Source organism: Rhinolophus ferrumequinum, chromosome 12 (assembly GCF_004115265.2).
Source record: "Rhinolophus ferrumequinum isolate MPI-CBG mRhiFer1 chromosome 12, mRhiFer1_v1.p, whole genome shotgun sequence".
NCBI classification, from domain to species: domain Eukaryota; kingdom Metazoa; phylum Chordata; class Mammalia; order Chiroptera; family Rhinolophidae; genus Rhinolophus; species Rhinolophus ferrumequinum.
Genome location: NC_046295.1, coordinates 5,359,066 through 5,385,555, shown reverse-complemented (window position 1 = coordinate 5,385,555; position 26,490 = coordinate 5,359,066). Strand labels below are relative to the sequence as shown.

The 26,490-nt window shown below is 46.0% G+C and overlaps 1 protein-coding gene across 1 annotated transcript; it reads left to right on the top strand.

The window, feature by feature from the left end:
• Positions 1-14,572: 14,572 nt before the first annotated feature.
• NXNL2 (nucleoredoxin like 2) lies at positions 14,573-22,830 on the top strand. The gene is made up of 3 exons (XM_033122100.1): positions 14,573-14,813; positions 14,926-15,277; positions 22,310-22,830. Exons 2-3 carry the CDS (start codon positions 14,976-14,978, stop codon positions 22,476-22,478), a joined length of 471 nt encoding a protein of 156 aa, XP_032977991.1. The 5' UTR covers positions 14,573-14,813; positions 14,926-14,975; the 3' UTR covers positions 22,479-22,830.
• The last annotated feature ends 3,660 nt before the right edge of the window (positions 22,831-26,490 follow it).

Genomic DNA, 26,490 nt, shown 5'->3' with positions numbered 1-26,490 from the left:
CAAAGACAAAACAGGAACAATTATTATAACAAAATAATTATGGTTGAAATGTCTGTGGTTCCTTGGAAATGCTGCGCTTTTTGTCTTTTCCATCATTCTAGTGCAGTCTGAACGAATGTGTATAGTTCAGAGGTCTTCGTGTTCGCATCTTCAAATTAGGTAAATGACCTCACCTTTCAAGCTTGAATTCATTTTTAATTTTAATTTTATACAATGTGTAGACAGTTCCCCTGTTTTCTGCATTTAGAAGTATAAACAATATAAATCTGTTAATTCTGTAAGTAATTTTTATAATTATGATGTAACTCTATCCTATCCTTAAAACATTTAAAATAAACCCTTTATGTGCAACTTTTGACTGTAAATTTTGTGCTCCTGAGCAAAATGTGATGTGTTAAACCTGCTTCTGAAAAAAAGTTTTTAAAGTTTTACTTTAAGATTTTAAGTAACTTTTTTTTATCCCTTTTCACCACGTAAATGTTAGCTATACATAGAAACAAGCATAGAATTTTTATTTGAATGATGATATTTAATATCTGAAAGGAGAAGGGACAGTAATCCATATCCCAGATACATAGTTCAAAATATTAAAATTTATGATTTGCCATTAAGGAGAAGTTTTAATTTATCATAAAATTTTTAACTTACCGAATTGTTTTAAATATAATTAAATGTGTACTTTATACTTTCACATCTATTCTTGCTTTATATACTGCCTCTAATGCTTTATTAATACTTAAATACCAATCCGTGAGATTCTGTAGTAAAAAGTGTTCATTTCTCAGTGGTAAGGACAAAGAAATATAGGTGATACTGTGACCTGTATATACTATGTTATATTTCTGGGTAATTTTAATCAGTGAGGTAAAAAGTAGAGTTGATAATGTGCCTTTAATTAGATTTGGTTTTTTGGTGTTTATTTATTTATTTATTTATTTATTTATTTATTTATTTATTTATTTATTTATTTATGTTTCCTTGTTGAGTTTGGCTGAAAGATTCTGTGGTTCAGGCCAGGCCAGCTCTCCTTTCCCTCTTGCCAGAGTGGCTGAGGGAGGCTTGTCTTGCACAGCAGCTGTGATGGCCAAGGGGATGGCCAGGTGGGTGCAGGGCAGCCTCTCAGGCTCTGGTGGGGAGGAGCTGCAGACAGGTGTGCAAGGACATGAGCGCTGAAGTACAGGCCCTCACCCGGGCTAGATCTTACAGTCATTTTCTTGGAGTATGGAAGGTACAGCTTGGGAAGTATTTTCCCCCCAAAATACGCATATCAAAGCAAGTTAAGCCTGATGGTTGGTGGTTGCTGATTGCTGTTTATAAACTGATAAATCCAGTCTGTTTAAAGCATCCGCCATCACTACTAGAGAACTGCAGGGATGGGCCCACCTTTCAGTTTTTTCCAGCTCTCTGATGATAAAAGCAGTCTCAAATACTTCGAAAGGACATTGCCAAGCACTTTGCACCCATTATTTCATTTACTTCTTAATCCTGTGAGGAAGGCACAGCTTTCCTCTGTGTTGTGCAGATGAGGAGGGGGTAGGGGTTGGGTCTCCTGCCCAGGATTCAGAGGTCCTCAGCACTTGGGCCCTCCACCCTGTGCCCACGCTCCACGCTTCCACGCTGCTAATGCCTCAGAATGAACTCACCTCGGTGGAATGATTTGAATAATCTATAGCCTAATTTATATGATAATTTTTTGTAACCTGAATTATCATAGGTTCATAGCAAAAAGTGTTTCTTTATTTCCATCTTGCCTAATAAATGGTTTTACATTGGTCACTAGAATGTAGGAATCTATGTCTGTATGGTAAGAATTAGAACCCAAAGTTGTTATTATTTTTTAAAAAATGAGTATCTTTTATTTTGGAGCGAAATTATGCTGAAGAAATTTAAATAACTTACAAAAATGTAGATACTATTTTCTATTTTTAAAGACACTTTAAAACATGTCATTAAATTAATATTGTTACAAAACCTGGACCTCTGATGTCCGTAGTACACAATCTTATACCTAATTTTTATAGTAATTAGTTTGTTTTATATCATGTATTTGTAAGTTTCTAGGCTGCTGAGTTTCAGAGAATTCAGTGAGTCTTCAAATGATTTTCCTCAGGCATTCTTAGATAGTCTCTGTCTGCCCTTATATTGTCCTTAAAACTAAGTTTTGGTAACTCGGGCAGATGGTTTGGGGGTATTGCCTTGGCATACCATTTTGATAAATACGACATTGCATTCTTTTTGCTTAATTTTTATGTGAGGGCACTGGACCAGGTGGCAACAGTGACACTGAAGTACAGGTGGGCCCTTTCCCTGCATGTCTTTTTTACGTTGGTTGTTAAAAGCAGGCAACTAGGCCGCCAACTGCGTTGTAGGCATGTTCCTGCCTCCACTTTTATCTCCATTTTCCTCTGTTACTTTCATTTATGCTTGAAAATTCATGCTTTAGGGGAACGTAAAAGCTTGGAGTACCATGTGAACTACCTAAAATCCTTTATAGGATTGGCACATTACAGATAACTTTAAAATTCTGTGTCTTCATGTTGGAACCGCTGAAGCAGATTATGATGTGGAAAGGAAGGCCTTAAAACCTCAATGTTAACATACAGAGTTATCAACAACTTGAGTTGAAATTCAGCATTCTGAATTCTCTTCAAATACAGATTGCAAAAATAGCTTTCAAGTTTTTGCCTTGAATTTGTCTCCTAAACAATTTGCAAGAAATCTGGGAGGTACTACCCACGCTCTGGGCCACGTACATGTGATGGGCTGTGGGCTTTCCCGTTAGAAAAACAAGAGTGGTCCTCTGGTCCTTTTCCTGAAAGTGGTTCTTTATTGTGGACTGTGTTTACTGTGTGTGTGTGTGCTGTTTACTAGGGACATTCTTTTACCAAAAGGGTGCGTTGAGTTGTCCTGTATACTATGGTCACGTAGTTCTAAACACTGAGTTTGTTTCTTAATTTACCCAAATTGTCACACTAGGAAGGACAAGATTGTGGTCTTTATCACAACAGTCCTGTGTGGTAAAGAAAGCAGTATGCCAAAGACTGAAAAACAAATCTGGGCAGATGGAGTCCACAGTCTACATCATCCCACAACTGGAATAACTACTTCCGAGCAGTTTGAAGGGAGAGAGATCATATCAGTGCACAGGGAACGAACACCTGGTACCAGATGTCCATTTAAACACATTCTGGAAAAGTACAGAAATACCTCAGCCATCATCACTGGCCCTTTTTTTGTTTGGTAATTGTGTTTTTAAAAAGGGTCATGCTCTGATTAATCAAATGCATGTGGTAGACCACTGTAGGAGTGCTTTGTGATAAAATCATGCATACCATGTGTATCAGCTCAGGATGCTGTAACAAACACCAAAGACAATACGACTTATACAGCAGACATTCTCTCAGTTCTGGAGACTGAAGATCTAAGACCAAGGTGTCAGCAGGTTGGTTTCTCCTGAGGCTTCTCTCCTGGGCTTGTAGATGGCCGTCCTCCTGTGTCCTGATGTGTCCCTCCCTCTGTGTGTCTTTGTCCTGGTCTCCTCTTAAAAGGACACCCGTCATACTGCATGCATTAGGGCCCACACTTATGATCTCATTTTCATTTAATCACCTCTTTGAAGGCCCTATCTCCAAATACAGTCACACTGAGGTATCAGAGGTTAGGGCTCCCAATATAGGGATTTGGGGGGAATACAATTCAGCCCATAGCACAATATTAAAACTTAATTGGGCTTTCTTATTGTTAACCTTACAATGGAAAATATGTGGGCAGGGCTTTATTTTTGACACTGTTTTAAAAATAGTGCTAATGTTCTATTTTGATACAAAAGGGATGGATAAATTTAGTGTAATAAAAAGAACATTGAAAGAGGAGCCAAACTGCTGAGTTCTAGATCGAGTTGTCCAAGTGTTATAAGTGTGATCTCAGGCAAATGATTAAGCCTTTCTAACTTGTTTTCCTTGTCCATAAATGGGGAGAGTCCTGCCCCTGACTGAGATGCTGAACACGTGCATGATGCAAAACAGGGCCTGACGTAAAGGGGACTTGGGGACATGTCACCTTCATGCTGAAAGTTTATCGGGAGGCCGTGGCTTATACAGATGGCAGCATTGTTACTAAAGACTTTGCCATGTTTTGCTTTGATTTTTTTTTTGATGTTTGAGCTCACACTTTTAGTTCCACGTGGTTTCATGTATCATGTGACGTCAGGAAGATGTCCATTTTTACGTTTTTTCAGAACACCAATCTCCTGCATACATAAACATTGTAGCAATAAGCACTCTTGAAAATGTCAGTGGGATGTTTCACATTTTATATGTTATTGTGACTAAGAACTAGACTACCCTTTATGAATAAAGGTACGTGCACCTCTGTGGTTCACGTTTTCACATTGTCACAGTGGTCAGGAGCGCTAACCTGACTCCTGCTTTTGGGAAACAAGGTGCAAGACTTCACAGTGTCTGCTCCTGTCTGATTGGTAGTTACTTAAACATCAGGTCCTTTTTCAGGATGTGTTGCTGTCAAAGACAGAAGCTGTCTTTAAAAAAGGCCGGTTATGCCCATGATGAAGTGGAGCTGTGTGCAGTGCGGGAGTAGTGATCACTGCCCGCATTCCACCCTTAGTTGGGCCTTGGCATGCTCGGTTTCATTACTGCCTTCTCTTCTCCATTCTAAGATAATCTGAAATTGTTCCCTCTTTGGAGAAGTCTTAAAAGCTGATTATGTTCCTGGGGGGGAAAGTCTACAGGTGTTAAAATTCACCTTCGTTTTTGGACATCCCATCATTAAATTTCTGGTATGGATAGTTAACATTGGTCCCCACACTCTTAAGTAAAAGCCAGCTGCTTTATTTAAATTGCAGCAGAATCTCATCCTATGTTAAATGTGTGCTCAAAAGAACCATGAAAATTGCCAGAGGATGGTGACGGGAAGCTGACATAACAGGACCGCTGCCTGTGTTCCTCCACTGGCGCCTGGGCAAGTGGAGGATGTGGGCACCAAGAGTATGTTTTTGTCTTGCTAGCAGCTGCCTTACTCTAAAGGGGTACAGCTTAGGGGACACTCTAGTTCTCCAGTTTAGAAATGTTAATGGGAGGTGAGGGTTGAAACTTCTGAAGAGTAGAATTTCAAATGTGGATATCTTCCAAGTCTTTACTGTAATTTATAAAAAACCTACTTCAGCTTTAATGCTATTCAGATAGCAAAAATGCACATTTTCCTCAAGTATATTTTGTAAATGTGGATATATACAAATAATTTGATAGACTACCTAAAATCTTTTACAGAACAAAGGGCATGAATAGTAATTATTTTTTGAAAGTTCTCCATCCTCTAATTGTGAAATTTTCAGCTGTCCTGTGGAAGATTGCTCTTTTTTCCCCTGAGGTAAATGTAAATCCATACTGTGTCCCCCCTCCTCAGAGGGCTTTAACCTCAGAGGCAGTTAACTGAATTGGTTCCTAAAACTTGTCACTGTTACATGATTAAAATTCGCCAGCACATGAAGTCATAGTGGTTATGAGTTGGGGATTTTGGGCGGCACTGTTCTGTGTGGCAGCTAGACTCGGCAGGATGAGTTCAGCAGGCCTGATACACTTAGGGACTTTGGGGTCTGGTCTCTGTTCTCTATTTAAAAACGTCTCTGTGCCTCAGTTTCTTTCCTTACATGATATTTTTAAACATCTCTGAACTTCTAATTTGTTTATCCAGGATAGTATTATTTCCTATTCAAATCACTTAGGAAAGATAAACTGGTTTTTACAAAATGCCTCAGAATACGTGACAGTCCATATTGCATATAAAACTGTCAAGGTAATTTAGAGCTAGCAAGCTTATGTGTTTTCTAAGTATTACTGCATCCCAGGCTCAGTGAGCCGTCTGGTACCAGCAGTTACACCTGGGCTTCGGCTGATGAGCTTTTATGAATAACCAGCGTTCTCTCCCAAGCCATGCTCCACGGAGGGCTCACATCTGGTAGCGGCCACTCAGGCATTTGAATTCTCTGAAAACAGAATGGGGTGCTGTGGCTTTTAGGAAGAACACAGCGAAATAGAAGTTGCAGCAATTTCTCCATTTACAACCCTGGTTCTCGCAGCTGACTGCTAGCAGCGGGATGTTAGTGCTTGGGAATCCACCAGAGCTATTTCTGCCCTGTCTTCCCCAAGGAGGCAGCGCTCGCGAGCTTTCCTTGGTGGCGCTGGACAGGACTACTTCCGTTTGGCTGTGGTCGGGGCCTTGCTGGTCGGGCATCATATCTGCTGCTGCTCAGGTTGTATGTGCACACTGCCCTGTATTGACCAAGAATTGCAAGGTTAAGTTTCAAGTTGTTTCACATTACTATCAGAAAAATCCAAAACCTTTTTCCTAGTTTCTATGTCTTCATAATTTAAAATATCCTAAAAATGTCACATTTTCCTGTTTAAAAACAGTTCTAGTTCCAGTGTCAAGCTGGAATGGTGTGAAGCACTAGGTGTGGTTTGGGGTAGATACCCACCCATGCTAACGGTAATTGGGTGAATTACCCAATTAGACATGGCTCTGTATTCTTACCGCTTCCTCCTTTGAGGAGAAGATCATCTTTGCCTCTCTGATGGGGATATTGTAGGATTTAGTGGATTTCAGAAAAGTTTAAATATTTTGAGGAAAGAAAACTATTAAAATAAGATTTATAAATCAAGGTATTTTAATGTTTCCCTTATATTGTGGAAAGAATCCTAGGGTTGACTTAATAGTTTATGTGCTGATTAAGCACTGAACTGAAGGTAAATTAGAAATTTTTCAAAATTGATTTGCGAGGCCTTTATAATCAACTGATTTATTCTGTTGCTAATTGTTAATTTTTCCAAGAAAAGGAAGTCCCTTTTAGAACTAACCATATTACCAAAATTCGTTTGTACTTTGTGAAACCATGTCTATAAGTTAAGCTGAAATTGTCATTCTTTTATTAATGATCCTTTTTAAGGATGATGTTAATAGAATTTTGTGCTTGATTTTCCTTTTAGGATCTTTAAAGGCAAGATTTTAAGAATCTTATGAATTTTCTTAGATGGATAAGTCCTAGTTTACTGGGAAGTGCTATCTAGAGTATCCTTTTGAAAAAGTCCTGGATTTGAGTGACTTTGGGAAGACTGTCCCCGAAAAAGGAAATTTATGAAAGTATATCATTGATAAAAGGAGTGAGTTAGTGCATATAGTGCTGAGGGTGCCTTTTTAAGCATTAGAAAAAACGCTCTGACCAGATTCATCTCAAGTTCATCTAAGAGTCCATCTTGAAAAAGCTGTCCATGTCAGGTGCCTGCTAGCTTCTGAGTGCCTGTGAGTGTGAAGCTGAGCACTTGGGTGGAGGCCCAGGTAGAGTCAGGATGCACCTCTGCTGTCCTGTCCTCTCTTACCTTCTCCACAGCCTTTCTGAAAGGTCCTGGTTGGTATCATAGGCCACCTGAGTGTTGGTGCTGTCACTTATCACCACCTCTGTGAAGTCCAGGGAGCGGCCCAGGCCTGATGGCCAGTGGCGAATGTAGTCCCTGGTAAAGATGATTGTATCCTGTCAGCTGGATGCTGAGATGACACACCTCAGAAGTCATGATGTCCCCAAGGACCCTGCTTCCCAGCTTCCTCTTGGACTACTGCCTGGAAGGAGGAGCAGGGAGCGAGCTGCCTTGTTTGCACAGTGATCTGTCTTGTAACTACTATCTCACTTACGCTTCTGTTGTGGATGGTCAGGAGGCCCAAGAAGAAACGGGCTTCACAGACTGCAGAGCCATATCGCAATGGCAGGTCACCATGCTGGATTTGCAGCCTTGGGAGGTGGTCTTGCCTGACTGAAGAGCGTGTGTGTGATTGTGGGGTTTGCCGTGGTAGTGAGGAGCACTTTCCTCGTTCAGCATGGGAACTCCTTCTCTGAGTGGTGCCTGAGCGGGCCAGTGAGGGTTTAATAGCCCCCTTCTACTTATGCCGAGCATTGGTGACCCAAGATTGCTGAGAAAAGAGCAGCTGACAGTCCAGGTGGCCTGTTGGCAGCAGTGGCTAAGCAGGCACCACGTAACCTATGAAATGTTACCTTTTTGTTTTGATGTGACCTTTTTGTTTTACACAAATTAGTCCTCACCTTTTGATACCTTTATTTCCCTTGCCCTGTCTACAGTTCCCATGCTTTTAATGGTTTATTATGAGCCCAGGTAAGCCCTTCCAGAAAATCCAGTTGCTGCTACCTTTTATCTTTAAAAGGTGGTTTTTTGTGTGCTTTTTCCTCAGGGTCTGGCATTGTACTTGTAATACACCATTATTTACTCTTCTGGGGGCAGGAAGGGGTTAAAGAGCCAAGACACGAGTTTATTGCACACCAATTTTCTTAATCATCAGAAATGGATGGCTTTAAGAATGATCTGTAAGAATGAGAAATTCTTAGGCTCAGTGTGAGAATCTGCTGCATAGTTTCCTCGGTGAAGATCAGTAAAATGCAGATTCCGGGCCTTCACATAGACTGAGATTGCAACCCAGGAAACTGTAGTCTAAGAAGCACTACTCCCCTACCCCTGAGAAATTTCTCGTACACTCAAGTTCAGGACTTCCCGTATTAGGTCTTACAGGGAGTTCAAAGTCGGGGACTTTTTCATATTTGCAAGGCTGCATTTCAGGGATGATGAGGATATACTTTTATATTTCTAATAACCTTGACCTGAATCTTCCTCTGTTTTAAACCTCCAGATTAAATTTTATATCAATATGAGAATCTTATTCTTAAAGGACTTTGGAACTGTGGAAATGATTCAAGTTGTTTTGCTTGGAGTTCATTGAATGAATTTCCCAGGTTGCTCAGATGATCAGCAAGCACGTGACGTCCCTGTGTTTTGCCTATTCACAGACAGGCTATGTTAGTTCTAGGTGACCCTTGTCTGGTGTTGGCCATTAGGAATGACTTCCTGATGCAAAACAACCCTCAGGCTTCAGCATTCAACTGAGGTTGGTAGTTCCATCTGAAATGAAACTCAAGTCACAATTAGATGACCTTCATTCCGTTCCTGAAAAGATACCCAGTAATAGTTTTTAAACAATACGTAAGAAATCTGCAGACAGAAATACATTGTACCAAACGATTTTCACTTGCAGGACGCTCTCTCATTTTCTCATACATTAATTTAACTTTGGAAAGTAGTTTTATATCATAACTTTGGAAGATATTATTAATTACAAGAAACAACTGCTTTATTATAGGAACAAAATAATAGTATTTTATCACAGTTCATTTGTCAAGTACACTTGGAGTTTCTCTAAATAACCAACTACCTTAGCTGTGTATTTGACAGAGTTCATATTTGTTATGAGGCTGGAACTTGGGCTACAAACCATATGAGTTAGGACATGGGATGTGTGTGCAGTGGCTTGATACCAAATGTACCCACGTGTACTTTCTAGGTAACTCACATTACTGGACTACATGCATAGGTAGAGAAAGAGACATCTTAATATGCTTAATGTTACGTTTCAAAATCTGAAATACAGAGCTTGACTTGGTTAACTAGAAACCTATGTTTTATATTAAATTCTTTGTTACCTTCCTCAAAGGGAGTCTGACTTAAGCAAAATCTGTAATAAGTGAGCATTAAAGAGATGTTGGTAAAATAAATTGAACATCACTTTCTAATAAGTGCTAAGCACAACACTGGGTCAGAATTAATGAACATAGCTAAACAGTGCTTAGAGGGAAATTTATAGCTCCATGTATATTAAAATGATCCCAAATCAATTGTCTAAGCTTCCACCTTAAAAAAACTAGAAAAAGAAGAGCAAAATAAATCCAAAGCAAATGGAAGAAATAATAAAGATTAGTATGGAAGAAATAGAAAATAAAAACAATAGAGAAATCAATGAGACCAATAGTTGGGTCCTTGAAAAGATCAAGTTTGGCAAAACTTCAGTTACACTGACCAAGAAAGCAAGACACAAATCACTGTCACCAGGAATGAAAGAGGGAGCATTACAGAAATTAAAAGGATTGTAAGGAAATACTATGAACAACTCGATGCCAACACATTGGACAATTCAAGTAAAATGGGTAAGTCTTAGACTAATTACCAAAACTCAAGTCAAGAAGAAATAGAAAGTTTCAATAGATCTATAACAAGTAAAGGAATTAACTAGAAAGTAGAGTCTTGTCAAAAAATAAAGCCTGAGGCCAGATAGCTTTACTGGTGAATGCTACCAGACATTTAAAGAAGAAATAATACCAATCTTTCACAGACTCAGAAAATAGAAGAGGGACTACTTACTAGCTGTACGCTATGAGGACTCTCTTACCCTGATATCAAAGCCAGACAAAAACACTACATACAGACCAACATTCCTCATGAATAGAGATAAAAGAATCTTCAACAAATCTAGTGACACAGAAAGATTTTAGGTATATATGAGTTATCAAGCGAGATTTAATTAGAAAACCAATGAATGTATTCCAGAAGGCACACAAGTCATCTCAAAGTGTGGAGAAAATAAATAGAGGGAATTTTCTTAACCTGATTAAGGGCTTCCATAAATTTCAACAGCTAACATCATACTTAATGGTAAAAGAATAACTTTTCCTCCTATGATCAGGAATGTGAAAGGTGTCCAGTCTCACCCCTCTATTCAACATTGCACTGTAAGTTCTAGTAGCCCTGCAGTCAAGCAAGAAAAAAGAAATAAAATTATTTGCAGATGACATGTTTCTATGTTAAAAATCTTAAGGGATACACACAAAACAGCTAATGAATTCAGCAAGTTTGCAAGATAGAAGACCTAGAAAACAAATCAATTGCATTTCTATATAAAGAATAGCATTGAAAGTTAAAATAGGAATAAATTTAATAAAAGTGTGAGATTGTGCACTGAATTCTACAAAATACTGATAAGAAATTAAAGGAAATCTAAAGAAAGGGAGGGATTGCATGTTCACGGATCAGAAGACAATGTGGCAAACCCTGTCAATCCTAGCAGGCTTTGAACAAACATGCTGATCCTAAATGTTTTATGGAGATACAAGGACTCAGAATAGCCAAAAGAATGTTGAAAAATAAATATGAACTTATACTTCCTCATTTCAAAACTTAACTATAAATCTACAAAATCAAGATAGCATGGTTCTGGTATAAGGATATATCTAGACCTATCTATCTATCATCTCAGTGAAACAATTGAGAGTCCTGAAATTAATCCTTAATTCTTACATTCATGGTCAATTTGCTTCCCTCAGAGGTACTAAGGTAATTAAATGGAAAAAAAAGATTACCCTTTCAACAAATGAGACTGGAAGAATAGGATATCCACATGCAAAAAGATGAATTTAGACCTTTCATCATAATGGACCACAGAACTACATGTTAGAGCTAAAATTGTAAAACTTAAAAGAAATCATAGGTGAGAATATTCATGACCTTGGATTTGACAAAGATTTCTTATGTATGACACTGAAACCATAATCCATAAAGTTAATAAATTAGATTTCATTGAAATTTAAAAACCCTTTGTGAAGCCCCTGTTAAGAAGAAGAGAACAATCCACAGCCTAGGATACAATACTTGCAAATCATTAATAAAGGATTAGCATCCAGAATAGGCGAAGAATTTAACAAGAAGACAGATAGTCCAAGTAAAAGTGCAAAGGATTTGAATAGACATTTATCTAAAGAAGATACACGAATGGTCAATAAACACAAAAGGATGCTCAACATTCTTAGTCCTTAAGGAAGTGCAAATTACAACTGAGCTGCTACTTCCCACGCACCTGCGTGACGAATCCAAAACACAGGCAATGACAAATGGTGGTGAAGATGTGGAGAATGTTGTGCAGCCCCTTTGGACAACAGTAGCAGTTTCTTAAAAAGTAAATTGTAAATTTACCCTAAGACCCCCGATTCCTAGGAAGATACACGTGATAATTGAAAATATGTCTATGTCTGCAGAATACGTGTAAATCAATGCTCAGATCATGAGGAAACGTCCCGCAGACGGGAAAGCCAGCGATGGAAAGTGATGACTGGTAGCCTGGTGCTGGGAATAGAGACCACCTGCCAGCGACACGAGGAGTCTTTCTGGGGTGAGGGAAATGTTTAAAATTAGATTGTGGTAATGTTTGTGCAACTCTGAATTTACTAAAATGAATTGTGCACTTAAAATGGGTGATTTTATGATAACGTAAATTATACCTCAATAACTATTTTAGGAGACTCCTGAGATGAGACCCGAATTCCAAAAAGAAGAAAAGGAGAGAGGGAGAGTTTGTGATTCTGAGTGTGGCCTGGCGCCTGAGAATATGTGTTTCTAACAAGCTTCCGATGGTACTTTTGTTTCAGAAGATGGGGGCTAGACCAAGAGTGGTATTTTAGTATGTTGTTCATTTGAACGAGGCAGATATTGTGATCTCCACAAAGTGTCTTTGTGCTCTGGGTCAAATGCTGGGGAATAGTGTCAGGGCTAAAGTTGTGAAAAACTAAAGGTTTCATTTTTTAGGAAAATAAATGGTGAGAACCAGAAGGTCATCACGAGTGGACACTGTTGAAAAGCTGAGAGGAAAGGCAGGAAAACGAGGAAAGAAGCTCTGTGTACTCGCAGAGCTGGGCGGCAGACTTCTTGCACATGGCGTGCGGGCAGCCTGGGGGACAGCAGTGGTTGGTGATCTAGTGCTTGCGGTGATGCCTGGAGGTGAGCAGCAACTAAAGGAAGCACCTTGGCCCAGGTGGTCCCTTGTGATACTGACAGCCTGTGATTCTGCCTGGAGAACACGGGAAGGGGCTCAATCTGGAAGAGGGCATAGACTCATGAGAAAGGCAGGACCAGAAGGGGCAGCCAAAGAGTCTTGGCACAGAATGGAAGTGAAAGGCCATTTTTGTCCATATTATTTTGTCCAACTTTATTTACCAAAACACTGATACACACACACACAGTCAAGAGTGGCCACAAGAAGAGGGTCCCCTGGTGAGGAGGGCCATCTGCCCTTCAGCCTCCACTGTGCCCAGATTTTCCTGGAGGCAGGGGAGGGCTGCCTGGCTTCACCGGCGTGCCTGGATGGGCTGCTTTCCCAGAAATAGGCACCCAACCCTTAGCACACAGCATTTATACAAATAGATGTCTCTCCAATGGGTGGATGGTACTAAAAGGAATGTTCTGTACTTGGCTCACTGTTGTACTAAAAGAAAAAAGGCCAAACAGGTCTTGTTGATGTTTAGAGTTTGGCGACATTCCATTCACCTTATTTCTGACATTTAACAAAAGTCAGGGGCTTCCACATACAAGATTTATACTGCTCACAGTTCCTCTCGATTTTTTTCTCCTATTCGCCTATAAATCCCTACTCTTCTAAAAGGACAGTAAATAGACGCTTTGGCAGCGTGCTTCATAGGGCATTATTAGTCCTCCGACAGAATTTCCCCTTAGCCCCGGCTCTGCCAAGTGCACTTACACAACCGATCCCCGTAGGTTGGGCTAGTACCGTGTTTCCCTGAAAATAAGAACTAGCCGGATAGTCAGCTCTATTATATTATACCCGGTCTTGTAATAAAATAAGACAGGGTCTTATATTAATGTTTGCTCCAAAAGACTCATTAGAGCTGATTGTCCGGCTAGGTCTTATTTTCCGGGAAACACGGTAGTGCACAGTGTCCCCGTGGGTCTGACTCCTCTCAGGGGAAGCGGGAGGGGACAGCGGGACTCCGCCTTCTCCACGGCTCGTTCAAACCGTGCCGCTCCCTATGGCTCCGCCCTTCCCCTGTCCTTTTTTCTGCCCCTTCCTCTCCAGAGCACACACATTGAATTTTCCTCATTCACCGAGTTTTTGTGTTTAGTCCCCACTGGAATATAAACTCCTGATGGCGGCGTGTGGGCTGGTACTCAGGGTGAGGTGCGCGCCGTTGACGTCGGAGATCAGGGTGGGATCCTGTCCTATTTACCCGTTTGATGTTTCGGTCATCCTGAAGATGTTGACATTAATTTTGAATTTTTTAAATATTGCACTAGAATTCTTTTATTGCTGAGTTTTCTGGCCCTCACAAATTCTACGCCCACGCGAGTGCCTCTCCCGCCGGGGACGAGAGCTGAGTCTATTGACTCAAGGCCGATACCACGGCCTCCTACAGTGCTAGGCACATTCTCTCGTGTTTCACACTCTCCTCCGTGAAACACGTCCTTTGAAAATCTCCCCGTTACTTGCAAGATTTCTGGGAACCTCCCAGCCTGGGCGCAGGAAGTCTGGGAAATCCCGGGAAAGAACTGGGCGCGTCTCCCCATCGCCCCGCCCTTGTTCCTCCAGGCCAAACAACCCTGCTCCTCCCCCGTCTGCGGGACACACGTGGGGCGGGACAGAGCACAGAGTAGGGAGGAGGAGAAGGGGAGCGGGCGTGGACTGGGGGCCAGGGCGCGGTGGGCGACGCAGGGGAGGATGCGAGGGGACAAGAGCGCGTGGGGTCGGGGGCCGGGAGGCAGCTTGCGGGGCGGAGTGGGACGGGACAGATAGCTGAGCCGGTAAAGGGGATGGGAGGTGAAGAGGATTGTGGGGCGGAACGCACTGGGGAGTGGGAGGCGGGGCGGGGCGGGGGTGCAGAGAGGAGCGCTCTAGAGCGGCAGGAAGCCTGGGCGACTCGGCTCTCTAGAAGCGGGTGCACCGATGTAGCAGCCGGGGCTGCATCTGGGGTCGGTGGTGTCTGGGGGTGTCCCCCCGCCCCCATCCAGTGCGGACGCCCCTTCCCCAGTCGGAGGCCGAGGCTGGTGTCGAGGTCCGGAAGAGTCTTGCGCGGCCCGAGAGCCAGGCGGTGCGAAGAGGGGCGGGACACCGCCGCCCTCCTTCAGGTGACCATCCACCTGCGCTCACCGCCGCCCCTCGCCCACACAGGTGTGTCTGTACCCGGCTGGTGACCATCCACCTTCGCTCACTGCCGCCCTCTCCCTTTTCTCTCTCCAGGTGTCCTTTCCCGTCAGGTGTTCTCCGTCGCAGGTGTCCCAGCGCGGGCTATGGTGGATGTGCTGGGCGGGCGACGCCTGGTGACCCCCGGCGGCGCGTGGGTGGAGGCCGAGGCGGTGCTGCAGAACAAGGTGGTGGCGTTGTACTTCGCGGCAGCCGGGTGCGCGCCCAGCCGCGACTTTACGCCGCTGCTCTGTGACTTCTACGCGGAACTAGTGGAGCAGGCGCTGCCGCCCGCGCCCTTGGCTGTGGTGTTGGTGTCAGCCGACCGCAGCGTCCAGGAGATGGAAGACTTCATGCGCCAGCTCCCGGGCGCCTGGCTAGCGTTGCCCTTCCACGACCCCTATCGGCAGTGAGTGGGGCCCCGAGTGGGGCCGCCAGGGCGTCCCGAGTCCCGTGCCCAGTGCCTTTCCCTGCAGTCTGGAGCCCCGACCCCCGACGATCCTACCCCACACACGTCGGGGTTGGCCGGCTCTGGAGTACATTGTAGTCTCTTCTCAACTTACCAGGGAGGCTCTAGCAGTTGGCAGACTGGAGCGTCCGCAACCCCGGGGGGCTTGCTGATCTCGAACCCTATCGCACCCCATTCTCTGGCGCGGAGGGTCTGTATTTCTCATGAGCTCCGGTGATACTGCGGTGAGCGGAGCCCACCTTGGGAGCCGCAGCCCGGAACGCTCCGCCCCAATGCACAGGGAAGATCCCGAGGCTGGAGAGCAGGAGAGAGGACTCGGGAGGCCACTTCAGCCAGAACCGGAGACTGGGGGGTAGCTGACCAGGCCAGCAGTGCGTGGTGGCTGGGGGCGAGGTGCCGGGGGACGAGGTGCGAGGTGGCGGCGGGGTAGGGGAGGTGCCGGGGGAAGGCCAGGAGCTCCGGGGCTGGAGGAACCCAGTGCTGGCTACGCTGCAGTTTTATTTTTACTGCCAGTGACTGGAATTTCCTAACAGTAGAGGTGATTCTTGCTCCGACAACTGTAGAGGGAACCTGGTTCCTGGATTCCCGCCGAGACAAATGTCAGAGGCGACTAAAATCTTGCCCCAACGATCTCATTCTGCCCTTGCTTTAGAAAAGACATGACAGGGATTTGTTGGATTTCACAATTTGTGAATTGACCACAGGCCTCCTTTGGCTGGTCACCGGCTCCACGATGGGGAGGAGGGAGGACTTGGGGGAGTTGGCCGAGGGGGAGTATGATAGGGGCCCAGTGTCCTGCATGCTGGGTCCCCTGTGGTGTAAGCGTCCAGATTTGGGTTTAAATCGTGCTTCACAAAGTACATTACCCCACCATCCCCTTAGATGCAGAGGAGAATTTCTGGGCTTTGTTTTACAGGGAGGGGTACGTGCCACATTTCTCTGGGGATTATTATTTAGCTGTGGCATTAACCACCAAATTAATTGTCCTCAGATGACATTCTTTCTGGCCAATTAAAAATGGGAGCTAACTTTGGAAGTTCCGTGGAAGTGTAACTTCCCCCCCCAACACCTGCTTTCGGTCATGTGGAGGAAGAGATGAGAGGGGCAAGCCTGCTTCCTCAGGCCTCTGTCACAGCACGACTAGGAAAGAACCAGATAAATCCAAATGACTGAGATTCACTTGGCAAAAGGGTGCATTATAGCATTGCGTCTTGTTCTGGTTGTAAAATGTGTTTTGATTTGCTTAGTACTCGACTTACACACAGCTTTTGAAAGAACACATTTAGTTTTGAAAGTGATAGTAATCAAGCCAAGAGCTCAGGCCCCCGGAGCCCAGCTCCTGGATTCACCCATGGGTGAGCTGGAGGCTGAGTATAACTACACATCACACACACCTGAGGACAGCTGGTTGTGTGCCAGCACTTGGTGTGTACTGCCCATTTCACAGATGTGCCTTGAGGCGCAGAGACCAGCACTTCTGGCCCTGGAACCGTCTTTCTGCTCCAGCTACTGCTTCTCTGAGGGTCCCGAGCTGGGAGGAGGGTCATCAGATCTCTCTTCCACTTCCCTGGTTATCTGGTTGAAGCTGCTGAGGTTCCCTGCAGGCAGCTGAGCAGCTCAGGGCTCAGGTGGCCTCATTTGGCCATGTCAGGCCAGGCGCCTGATCTCCCTGGGGGACCCAGCCTCATCCCTCAGTTTTCCTCTTGGGGAAGTTAGCTCCTTGTCCTGCCCCTTTCCAGACTGCACTTCCTTAACCCTGTCACTGCTGTGTGTACGTTAGGAAATGGGGTATTCTGTGGGGATTCTTGGTGCTGTTTTCTCAATTTTGCTTATTCTAGCCTGAATTTATGGGCTCAGATCAGGAGCAAAATGGAAATAGCCACCACCAAGGAGAACGAAAGGCTGTCAGGAGCATCCAGGCAGCAGTGGGGAAGTTCCTAATGTGTGCAGAACACAGCACTCTGCTGGCTGCTGTGGGCAAGTGGGGCCAAGGCAGTAATCTCCTCGGCCCCTTAGTCACAGTGAGGGACCCATGCTGTCTTCCCTCAGCGGCTGTCCATTGGATTACTGCTGACCGCCGAGTCTTAGGAGGAAGAGAGGACATCACCACACAGCCCCCACAGGGGTGGCAGAGTGGGCAAGAGGAGGGACTGACCTTCGAGGCCTGAACATGGGGATGGCACCGAGGACAGGCCATCCTACCTGGCTTCCTTCTCTTTGTTATGGGCCCAAGAAAGAAGGAACAACTAAATTTGCCAGCAGGAATTCCTGTCACATGCTCCCGTGCAGGCGAGACCTGCTCAGTAGTGATGTCACATGGATTTTTTGATGGTTTCTTAACAACACTCGTGCCCACTCAGGCTCTGGAACCTCAGCAGACCCCAAAGCGGCCTGGAGCAGACCCCGCTCCTCCTGCTCTGGCGCTGAGCACTGCCCCCCACCATAGGCCAGGTGCATGGAGCACCTTGCCTTCCACGTCTACAGGTTTGGATGAGATGGAAAAGACAGCTGGCTGTAGCTTCGTTTGCTGGGTACAGCATGGTTCCATTAGAGACCTCGACGCAGTGGGGTGGAGTCGTTGCGTGTGCCAAATTGCTTGGCCCTGCCCTCTCCAGCCCGGGTTTCTAGCCCTTCTGGGCCTCCTGACTTACACGTCCCAGTCAGGCCCCAAATCCACTGAATCTGCAGCTCTCCAGCCCTTTCCTGTCTTTCTACTCAGTGCTGCTTTCTTCATGTAGATTCTGGACCATCAGAACATTCTCACTGGTTCCCTGCCAGCTGGCCTTGGTGTTCTCATTTAGAGGACTCTTGTTCTCACACCTGCCTGTCTCACCAAAGACAGGTCTGGGCCTGCCACGCCGTACCCCAGTTCTCCAGGGATTCCCTGAACTCCTGTTGCCCACAGAGCTCAGTCTACCTTTTGCCCCCCCCCCCCCAGCATTTGACCACACTTGCCTCCCATCCCAGCCCTTTCCACCTGTGCTCTATTCAGACTGGACAACTGAAGTTCCAGAACGCTCCACACACTTTCCCATCCCCAAAGGTCGCACATGCCACAGCCCCCAACCCTGGAGTCCCCTGGCAGCCCTTCCTGCGTGCCCCTGGAGACACCGGGAGCATATCTGGCCTGGGAGGCCTGTGTCCTTCATAGCTCGAGTGCAGTGCCATGCGGTGTAGCAGTGTTGTGTTTTTTTTTGGGGGGGTCCTCTGTAGCCCTAAGGTTGGACCAGACCTTGTCCAGTGCTTGGCACCTGCAGGGTGCTTGTTGGATGGGTGATTGGAGCAAATAGATTTGCTCTGTAACAGTCTGCTGGTGGTTGAGATGGAAAGAGACTGGAGCCAGAAGTTGCCATGGCAACCTAGAAGTGGTTGTGCCAGGGACAAGGACACACTACGTTAGGTGAAGCGAGGGGGCCAACCTAGCAACAGCACCCAGCACCAGGGGCAAAGAGGAACCGGGTGCTCGATTTCCCCCAAATGGTTAAATGCCCAGTTATAATGACTTCTGTCTGCCCAATTACAAGGTTCTCTCCTTTCCAAGGCACAGTCTCATCTCTCTCTAGACACAGCTCAGTGCCCAGAGGGGACTGAGATGACTCCAGGGGAGGAGGGTGGTTAAGTGCCTCTCTTTCTTGGTTCCAAGGTTACAGTTGTCCCCAGGCAGACGCTGCTTGGATGGGGATTTGAGCGCCCACACTGGTGACTTTTTTGAAGATTACCTGGAGCAACAAAATGTCTATTCCAAACCTCCGTGCTCCTCAAAACCCAGCTTGCGTTGCAGTCCCCTGACTGCCTCAGACTTTGATTTAATGTTGCAAGTGATTAAAACAACAGCAAAGCCTAAACAAGAAAGGTTATTGATCAGCTTACCTGGAACACTCAGCACCCAGGAGCTGGTCCGAGGGAGGTGGAAGGCCACTGAGGATTTGTGGCTCTGCCTTCTGCCATGTCCTTCATACTGCTGCAGCCAGTGGCCACCTGGCAAATGCAGTCTCTCACAGTGACAGAGTGGCTGCTGTGGTGGGCTGCACACTCACACCTTCTTTCCAAGCACACAAGTAAGTGCTCCACAGAGCTCCCTGGTTCTGAGTGTGCTACCTACTCAGTCGTGTACTGTCAGGATAGCCGGGGCCGAGGCCTTGCTGACCACACAAGGCCGAGCTGGACTTTGTTCTGGGTCCTCCCACCCAAAGAGAACAGCCAGCGTTTGTTGAGTACTTACTATACACCAAGCCCTTAGCTAAGCTGTACATGTATTACTTATTTCATCTTCGCAACAACTCCAGGCAGTGGGCTCTGTTATTCAGCGGTCAGACAAGGAATTGGGAATGTAGGGAGACTGACTGTAATAGCTTGTCAAGTCACACAGCTGGTTAATGCCAGAAAGTGGGAGGCATGCTTTCTACAGGAGGGTCATGGAGGCTGCGCAGCAAGCCCTAGGCCTCTGCTCCCTGAGCTGTGGAGGGCCCCGTCCTCAGCTTCCGCTCCTGCCTGCTCTTTCCCCTCTCCTTCTGGTCCCTGGAGGGGATGCACGAGGCCCTGGGAGGTTTGGCAAACTTGGGTAAGTGGGCTCCACGCCCACCATCAGGGGCAGGAGATTCTGCATTTCTGACAAGTTCCTGGGTGATGCTGCTGCTGCTGGTCCAGGGACCCCACACTCAGAGGTGCTGCTGCTCCAGACATGCTGCCCAAAGGCTGGACCCTGGACCAGCAGCAGCAGCGATGGGACCTGACAGGGATGCAGAGGCTGCGTCAGGTTCCAGGTGGGCTCCGCCTGCAGGATCCCCTCACCTCACCACCCTCCAAAAGCCCATCAGGCTTGACGTTCCTGCTTGACGGTAAGCCCCAAGGCCTTGGGTGGCAAAGCCCCAGCAGGGCCACTGCTTCCCTGCTAGGCAGGGTGGGCACTGCATGCCCTGCCCCACTGTCCAGAGTCAGGTGCTGACATAACCCACCTGCCCACACGGCCAGACAAAGCTGGCCATGTCCCCACAGCTTTTGTACAACGAGTTACTTGGGTTGTTTCATAGTTTTGTTTTATGCCTGTGGAGAAAAAAATCAGGGGTTGTGCAGGATTCTTAAAACATTGGAGAAGGTCATCTCTGCCATATTTTTCATTGACCCTGCCTGAGTGCCCAGACCTGTGTGGCTCTTTGTGACAGATCCATTTGTCCCTCAGTCTGCAGTCTGATGTGGATTTGCATCTACTCTGTTTGTGGTTTGGGCTTGTCAGTCCTGCCATGCTGTTACATCAGGGCCATCTGTATTGTGTCTTTCTCATTATTCATGTTCATTTTTATGTAATAGTTCCCATATTTCTTTTCCTCCCATTCCCTTTTTCCTCCTCATGTAAGTAGAGGACACGTGTGGACTGGTTTCCAGACGCTGCTGGACTGGCAGCTGTGTGCAGGGCTTCCTTCAGGAACAGGCCTTCCAGTAGTTGCCATGTGTTCCTGGAGTGACAAGAGCCGTCTGCCTGTGTCCCTGGCTTCCCTCTCCCTGGCCAAGTCTTGGTAGAGCTTTGCTCCATTTTTCAGTCTTTCTTAAGAAGCAGGTGTAGTTTTATTGCTCACCCTTATTTGATTCATTTCCTATTTCAGTGATTTCTGTCCTCGGTCTCCTTTTTCCTCTTTCCGCTTTTGTTGCGTTTACTCCATCATTGTTTTTCTAGCTTCTTGAATTAAAGGCAGAACTCGTTCTAGCTGCCTTCTAGTTTTGGATAGGGGTGTTTAAGATCACAGCTTCCTAACTGGGTCAAATTGTATCTCCAGCTTGGAATCTAGTATATTCCGTATTGCTCTGTGTTATTTTGTAGTCTGCATTGCTATTTCACATATAACATATGGTTATTTAGTTCTTAAGCTCATTCCAAAAAAATTATTTTTATTGGTTTCCAATTCCATTACGTTATGGTCTAAGTCGTCTCTGTGCTACTGAATATTTGAAATTTAATACGACCCCCTGTGTGACTGAGAGCACGGCCAGTTTGTCATTGTCTCCTAGATGTTTGAAAACAAGATATATTCTCCCTTTCTCAGGTGTAGGTACTGGGTTTGTTTTCCTGTTCCAGTTGAGCCTTGTCTTTGACCTGGGTGTGGGAAGACCTTAATGGAGATGTCAGGGAAGATTTGATAACAAGAGGGTCTTAAGTGCGTTTTCCCTTCTACTCAGATTCACAGTCCTGAGGGTGACATATGAGGGAAATCAGATTACTGTTGACGTGAAGCTTTTGCAAGCTGGTCATAGACACAGGAAGGGGTTTTCATCAGTTGTCCTGTCCTGAGGGCAGTAATCCTTGTGAGGGTTGTAGGGAGATTTGGGAAACTAAGAAGGACGATGCTCCTTTCTCTAGATAAATACAAATCATTTTGTAGAAAGGCCACCCATGGGGTTACACTTGATGGGAAAGTAGTCTAGAAATGGTTCATCCTACTGTTGATCAGCGCGTCCTTAAACTTGTAGGGCAGAGAGTTGAATAAGGCTTTGCATTTATTTAGAACTCATGTGATTTTAACTTTCACCATTCTATGTACCTGATCGTTTTCAACCTCTTGAGATGCAGAGAGGGATATCAATGTATTGGGTTGATTTGTGGATTTAGAGTTGCACTTTGTAATACAGTAGCCACTAGCTGCTAGCCACATGTGGCTTCTTAAATTGAAATTGACATGAAAGATTCAGTCCCTTAGGCACAGCAGCCACATATAGAGGCCTCGGTTGTCCCCTGTGGCAGACCCACCACTGTAGACACTTTTCTGGGATAGGACTGATCTGGACTGGAAAAGAGCAAGAAGGAGAGAGGGTCAAGGGCCGACCCCTCCCCCCCCCCCCCACCGCCCCAGCGCAGGAGGAGGGCACAGCGGGCTGGGTTCTGAGGCTTTGCCGGCTTGTGGGCACAGGGAGGCCCTGGCCCCTTTTGAAGGGACCTCTGGCCCCATGCCGACCCCTGGCCTGCTCTCTTGTCTCCCACAGTGAGCTGAGGACCAGATACCACATCACAGCCACGCCCAAGCTTGTGATCCTGAAACCCAGCGGGGAGGTCATCACCGACAAAGGGCGCAAGCAGATCCGCGAGCGGGGGCGGGCCTGTTTCCGGACCTGGGTGGAGGCGGCCGACGTCTTTCAGAATTTCTCCGTCTGAAGTGGGGGAAGCCTGGGGACCTGGACAGGTGTGCGACACACCGGCTGCTGCATGCAGGGAGAACACAGGGAGAAGAGTTTGTGGACCGGCTCAGTTTATGTCAGATGTGGCAGAAAGAAAACACTCCTTAGGAAGTACGTCCTCCCGTTTTGTGTTGGGTTGTAGCTATTTTCACTATTCTCAGCACAGCTTTCTCCACATCAGCTTAACTGTGTTCACACTGAGTGATTGGAAATCTACGCAAAACATGTGAAGGCTTAAAGCAATACATTTATTGACACATTTTCTGGAGATCTATTTATTATAAGGATGTGGTTTCACAGCTCCATTTATTACTAAAGTTTGCAGAATCTCAGTGCTTTAATAAACAAACTTATTTCCACTGGAGACCTCTGAGTTTCTTTTTTCTCCCGGCAAAGCAAGTGCCCTTACAAAGTGAGTGAAGCCCTCGGGAAATACTGTCCTCAAACACTTTTTCTGTTTTTCAAAGGGGATAGTCTCCAATTATGAGTCTTCCTGGGATTCTTTTCTTCTCTTTGTTTTCTTTTCTCACATTTATTTTTAATAGCGTCATCATATCCTAGAAAGAGGTGAAAATTTCAAGGCTGTATAGTCACATCTTCAAGATCAAACCTTGACATCTCCTAAGAGATGCTTATGGATCCCAGTGAACAAAAGCCCATGCACAGTGTTTGCTAACAGCAAGAGGGGAGCTGTCCGGGTACCAGTTTCCAGCCCTGGGCTCCTCCTCTTGCTGGCGGCCTGCCCCACCTGGCCAGTCCCTCCACTATCTTTTCTAACCGCATTGTCATCGTGATGACTGGAATCCTGAAATACTGACATCCACCTCTAGCCCAGTCCCCATCTGCCACCCTGCTGGGCTGATGGGTTCCTCAGCTGGGAACTGGAGCAAAGCTGTCCCTTGTGGGACCCAGGAAGCCCCGAGTTCCCCTAAGAACCCCTGTGTGCAGCAGTGTGGGGCAGAGCGACGGAGGCGCTGTGTTGCTCTGGTACCAGAAGGTGAGAGCTGAGTCCTCGAGGGTGAGACCATGTTGTTGGTTTAATCAGAGCAGAGCTGGGGACTCCATGGCCCAATCACTTCGACCTCCCTCTCCTGTCCTCCACCATTTAAGTTCTCTCCACTGGACACTGAGGCGCAGCGTCACTGGGGTCCATGCGTTGACTTAACAATGTAGTTGGTGGAATTATTTGCCCCAGAAATAAAGCATGTAGGAATGAGTTATCTTCCTAAAACAATACATGGGATACTCATTTAATTGTGGTTTTTTTCCCCAGCTTTATTGAGATATAATTAGCACACAACGTTGTGTAAGTTTAAGGTGTTCAGTATGCTGATTTGCTACATTTATATATGGCACAATGATGACCATGGCTAAGCTAACGCCTACCGCCCGTCACATGGGTGCCATGTCTTTTTTTCAGTGAGAACATTTATAATCTAATTGTGGTATTTTCAACCACACATTCTTGGGGATGGGTGGGCATCTCTTGCAGGTGGAATGTCAACAAACCGTGTGTGTGTGTGTGTGTGTGTGTGTGTGTGTGTAACTACAACCATGGACTTCTTTTTTTCCTTTTTTTTTTTTTAACCATGGACTTCGTAAAAGCCGAAGTGGAGATAGAGCCCTCCTGGTAAACATGCTCATAGCTGCCACCAGGGAGCCCAAGACCCACGCTAACTCCGTGGGCTGGAACAGCATGGCTGCGGCTGGGGAGTTCCTGGAGCTGCGTGCACTTGGCATTCTGGCACCTCAAGGGAGGGAAGGTCCTGGGCAGAGGCCACTGCAGAGCCATTCCTACCCTGCAGGCATGTGCCTACTCCCCCAGGGCGTGGCCCAGGCTGGGAGTGTGACCGCCCTTTATTATTGTTACCAGAGACCTGTCCCTTAGTAAATCACTAACAATTCATTTTTCTTCATTCCAGGCAGAGTATATCGAGCTTTCTACCAGGGAACTATGTAACTGATTGCTGTTTGTACAAGTGCCCTTTTGCCACTTGTATTACAATAGCAAAACTCGCTCATTGTGGAAAATGAGGGGGACGTCCTGTCTTCCAGAGGTAAAGGCGCTGTTGGTGTTTTAGTACATATGTTGTCCCACTAAAGTCACCTGTCATTGTTTTCCCTGTGAGGACTCACTGATTTCCATCTTTACCCTGTAGCCGCGAGACCCTCATGTAGGCCTGGGCCACCGCAGTGTCCTTGCTGACAACCATAAGTGCGAGTGAGGAGCTTCTGACATGTGCAGCCTCATAGCTGTCCTCGTCAGCTTGGGCCACCATCACAGAACACTACAGTCATTTATTTCTCACAGCTCTGGAGGCTAAAGTCTGTCATGAAGGTCGTTCCTGATGACGGCTCTTTCTTGTTTGCAGGCGGCAGCCTTCTCGATGTGTCTTCATCTGGAGAAAACCCTGGTGCCTCTTCTTACAAGGGCACTAATCCCACCACTGGCCCCACTCACCCTCGTGACCTCGTGTAAACCTGATCACCTCCCAAAGGCTTCATCTCCGAATAGCAGCACATTGGGGGTAAGGCCTCAGCATGTGAATTTTAGGGGCACGCAAACATTCAGGCCATAATAGTCGCCACACGCCTAACCCGAATGGTCCAGTGGGAATGGACTCTAGCGTCTAAGGACATCATGAACAGATCCTGTGGGTCCTAATATGGGCTGTGTCTCTACTTCAAGGGCGTCAGGAGCCACTGGGGCTCAGTCCTTGGAGGAGTCCCTGGTGTAAACCAGTTGGTTCCCATCCTCAGCGTTGGCAGGGGTCAGTGTGTATGGGTTGTAGAGTCATCTGCCACCCCGTTTTCTTACAGAGCTTCCAAACATTTCTTCTTGTTTCTTCTTTTGTTTTTAAATTATTAAAAAAACCCTTTTCTTGCTGTTTTACTGTCTCTGTCAGGGCTGTCAGGGAGTGAAATTACGTGCATGTGTTCAACCTGCCTATTTGCCTGAGCCTTGAGAAGAGTTCATTTTAAGTTTGAACACCACAAGGAAGCTTCCTTTAAAATGTTTAATTTAAGTTAGTGAATTGACAAAATGCTGTGTATGTCTAGTTTTCTGCTTTATTTTTTATTTTGTTTTGCCCCTGCCCCCCCCCCCCCCCCCCCCCAGTTTTTAAACTATTATTTGTTTCTCAGTCTAGTTGTAGGACACAGCCCCCTGGCCCATGCTGGTATTATGAGCCTTGCACTCCCCGCCGCTGACACAGTTGGTCGCCGTTGGTTGGCCTCTCACAGCAGCTCACGGCAGCTCTCCTCAGCTGCCTGCCAGCATGGTCACCGGCCACTCATGGTGGAACAAAGCAGCCCAGCTCCAGGGAGAGCCGTTGTTCACAATCTTAGCTGTAGAGGGTGCAGCTCACTGGCCCATGTAGGAATCAAACCAGCGGCCTTCGGCGTTAGGAGCACAGCGTGGCGCTCCAACCGCCTAAGCCACTGGATCGCCCTAGTTTTCTGCTTTAAACATGAACTTCTAATCTTTATAATGTCTCCACAATTGTAATTGCGTATTCAATGTTATATCTGCAGTATCTCTCTGACTTTGTCTTTGGAGAATGAGAATGGTGGAACGCAACCTCTCCACACCACAGGTGGCGACGCTGGTAAAGCTGCCCTGGATTAAGTTCTAAAAGGATGATTTAATCCTGGTACAGCTGGGTGTGAATCTCAGACTTCAAACCCTGGCTCATACCCCTCTACTCCACATAAAACCCACTGCCACGTGGGTGCAGTCTCTCTCAAAGAACAACATCCTGGTTGGCAACAGTAATTAAAGAGGAATTCCACTGGTTACTTGCATTGTTTGAAAAATAATTGAGAAGATCCAGTCCACAACAAAAGATTACACATCTAAAAGTCCCCTTGTCTGCTCCCCAGATCTCCCTCCTAAATCTCTCCTAGTGATCAGCCCACATGGCTCTGTTCCCCATGCCGCTTCTTCTGTCTTGAGTCCTTGTCACACAGCATGTTCTGGTGTCTATGGT

Excerpts from the sequence above, each read along its gene's own strand:
- NXNL2 (XM_033122100.1), top strand. The coding sequence starts at position 14,976 with ATGGTGGATGTGCTGGGCGGGCGACGCCTGGTGACCCCCGGCGGCGCG. Across the intron at positions 15,278-22,309 it reads TTCCACGACCCCTATCGGCA|TGAGCTGAGGACCAGATACC; the intron begins GTGAGTGGGGCC and ends TGTCTCCCACAG.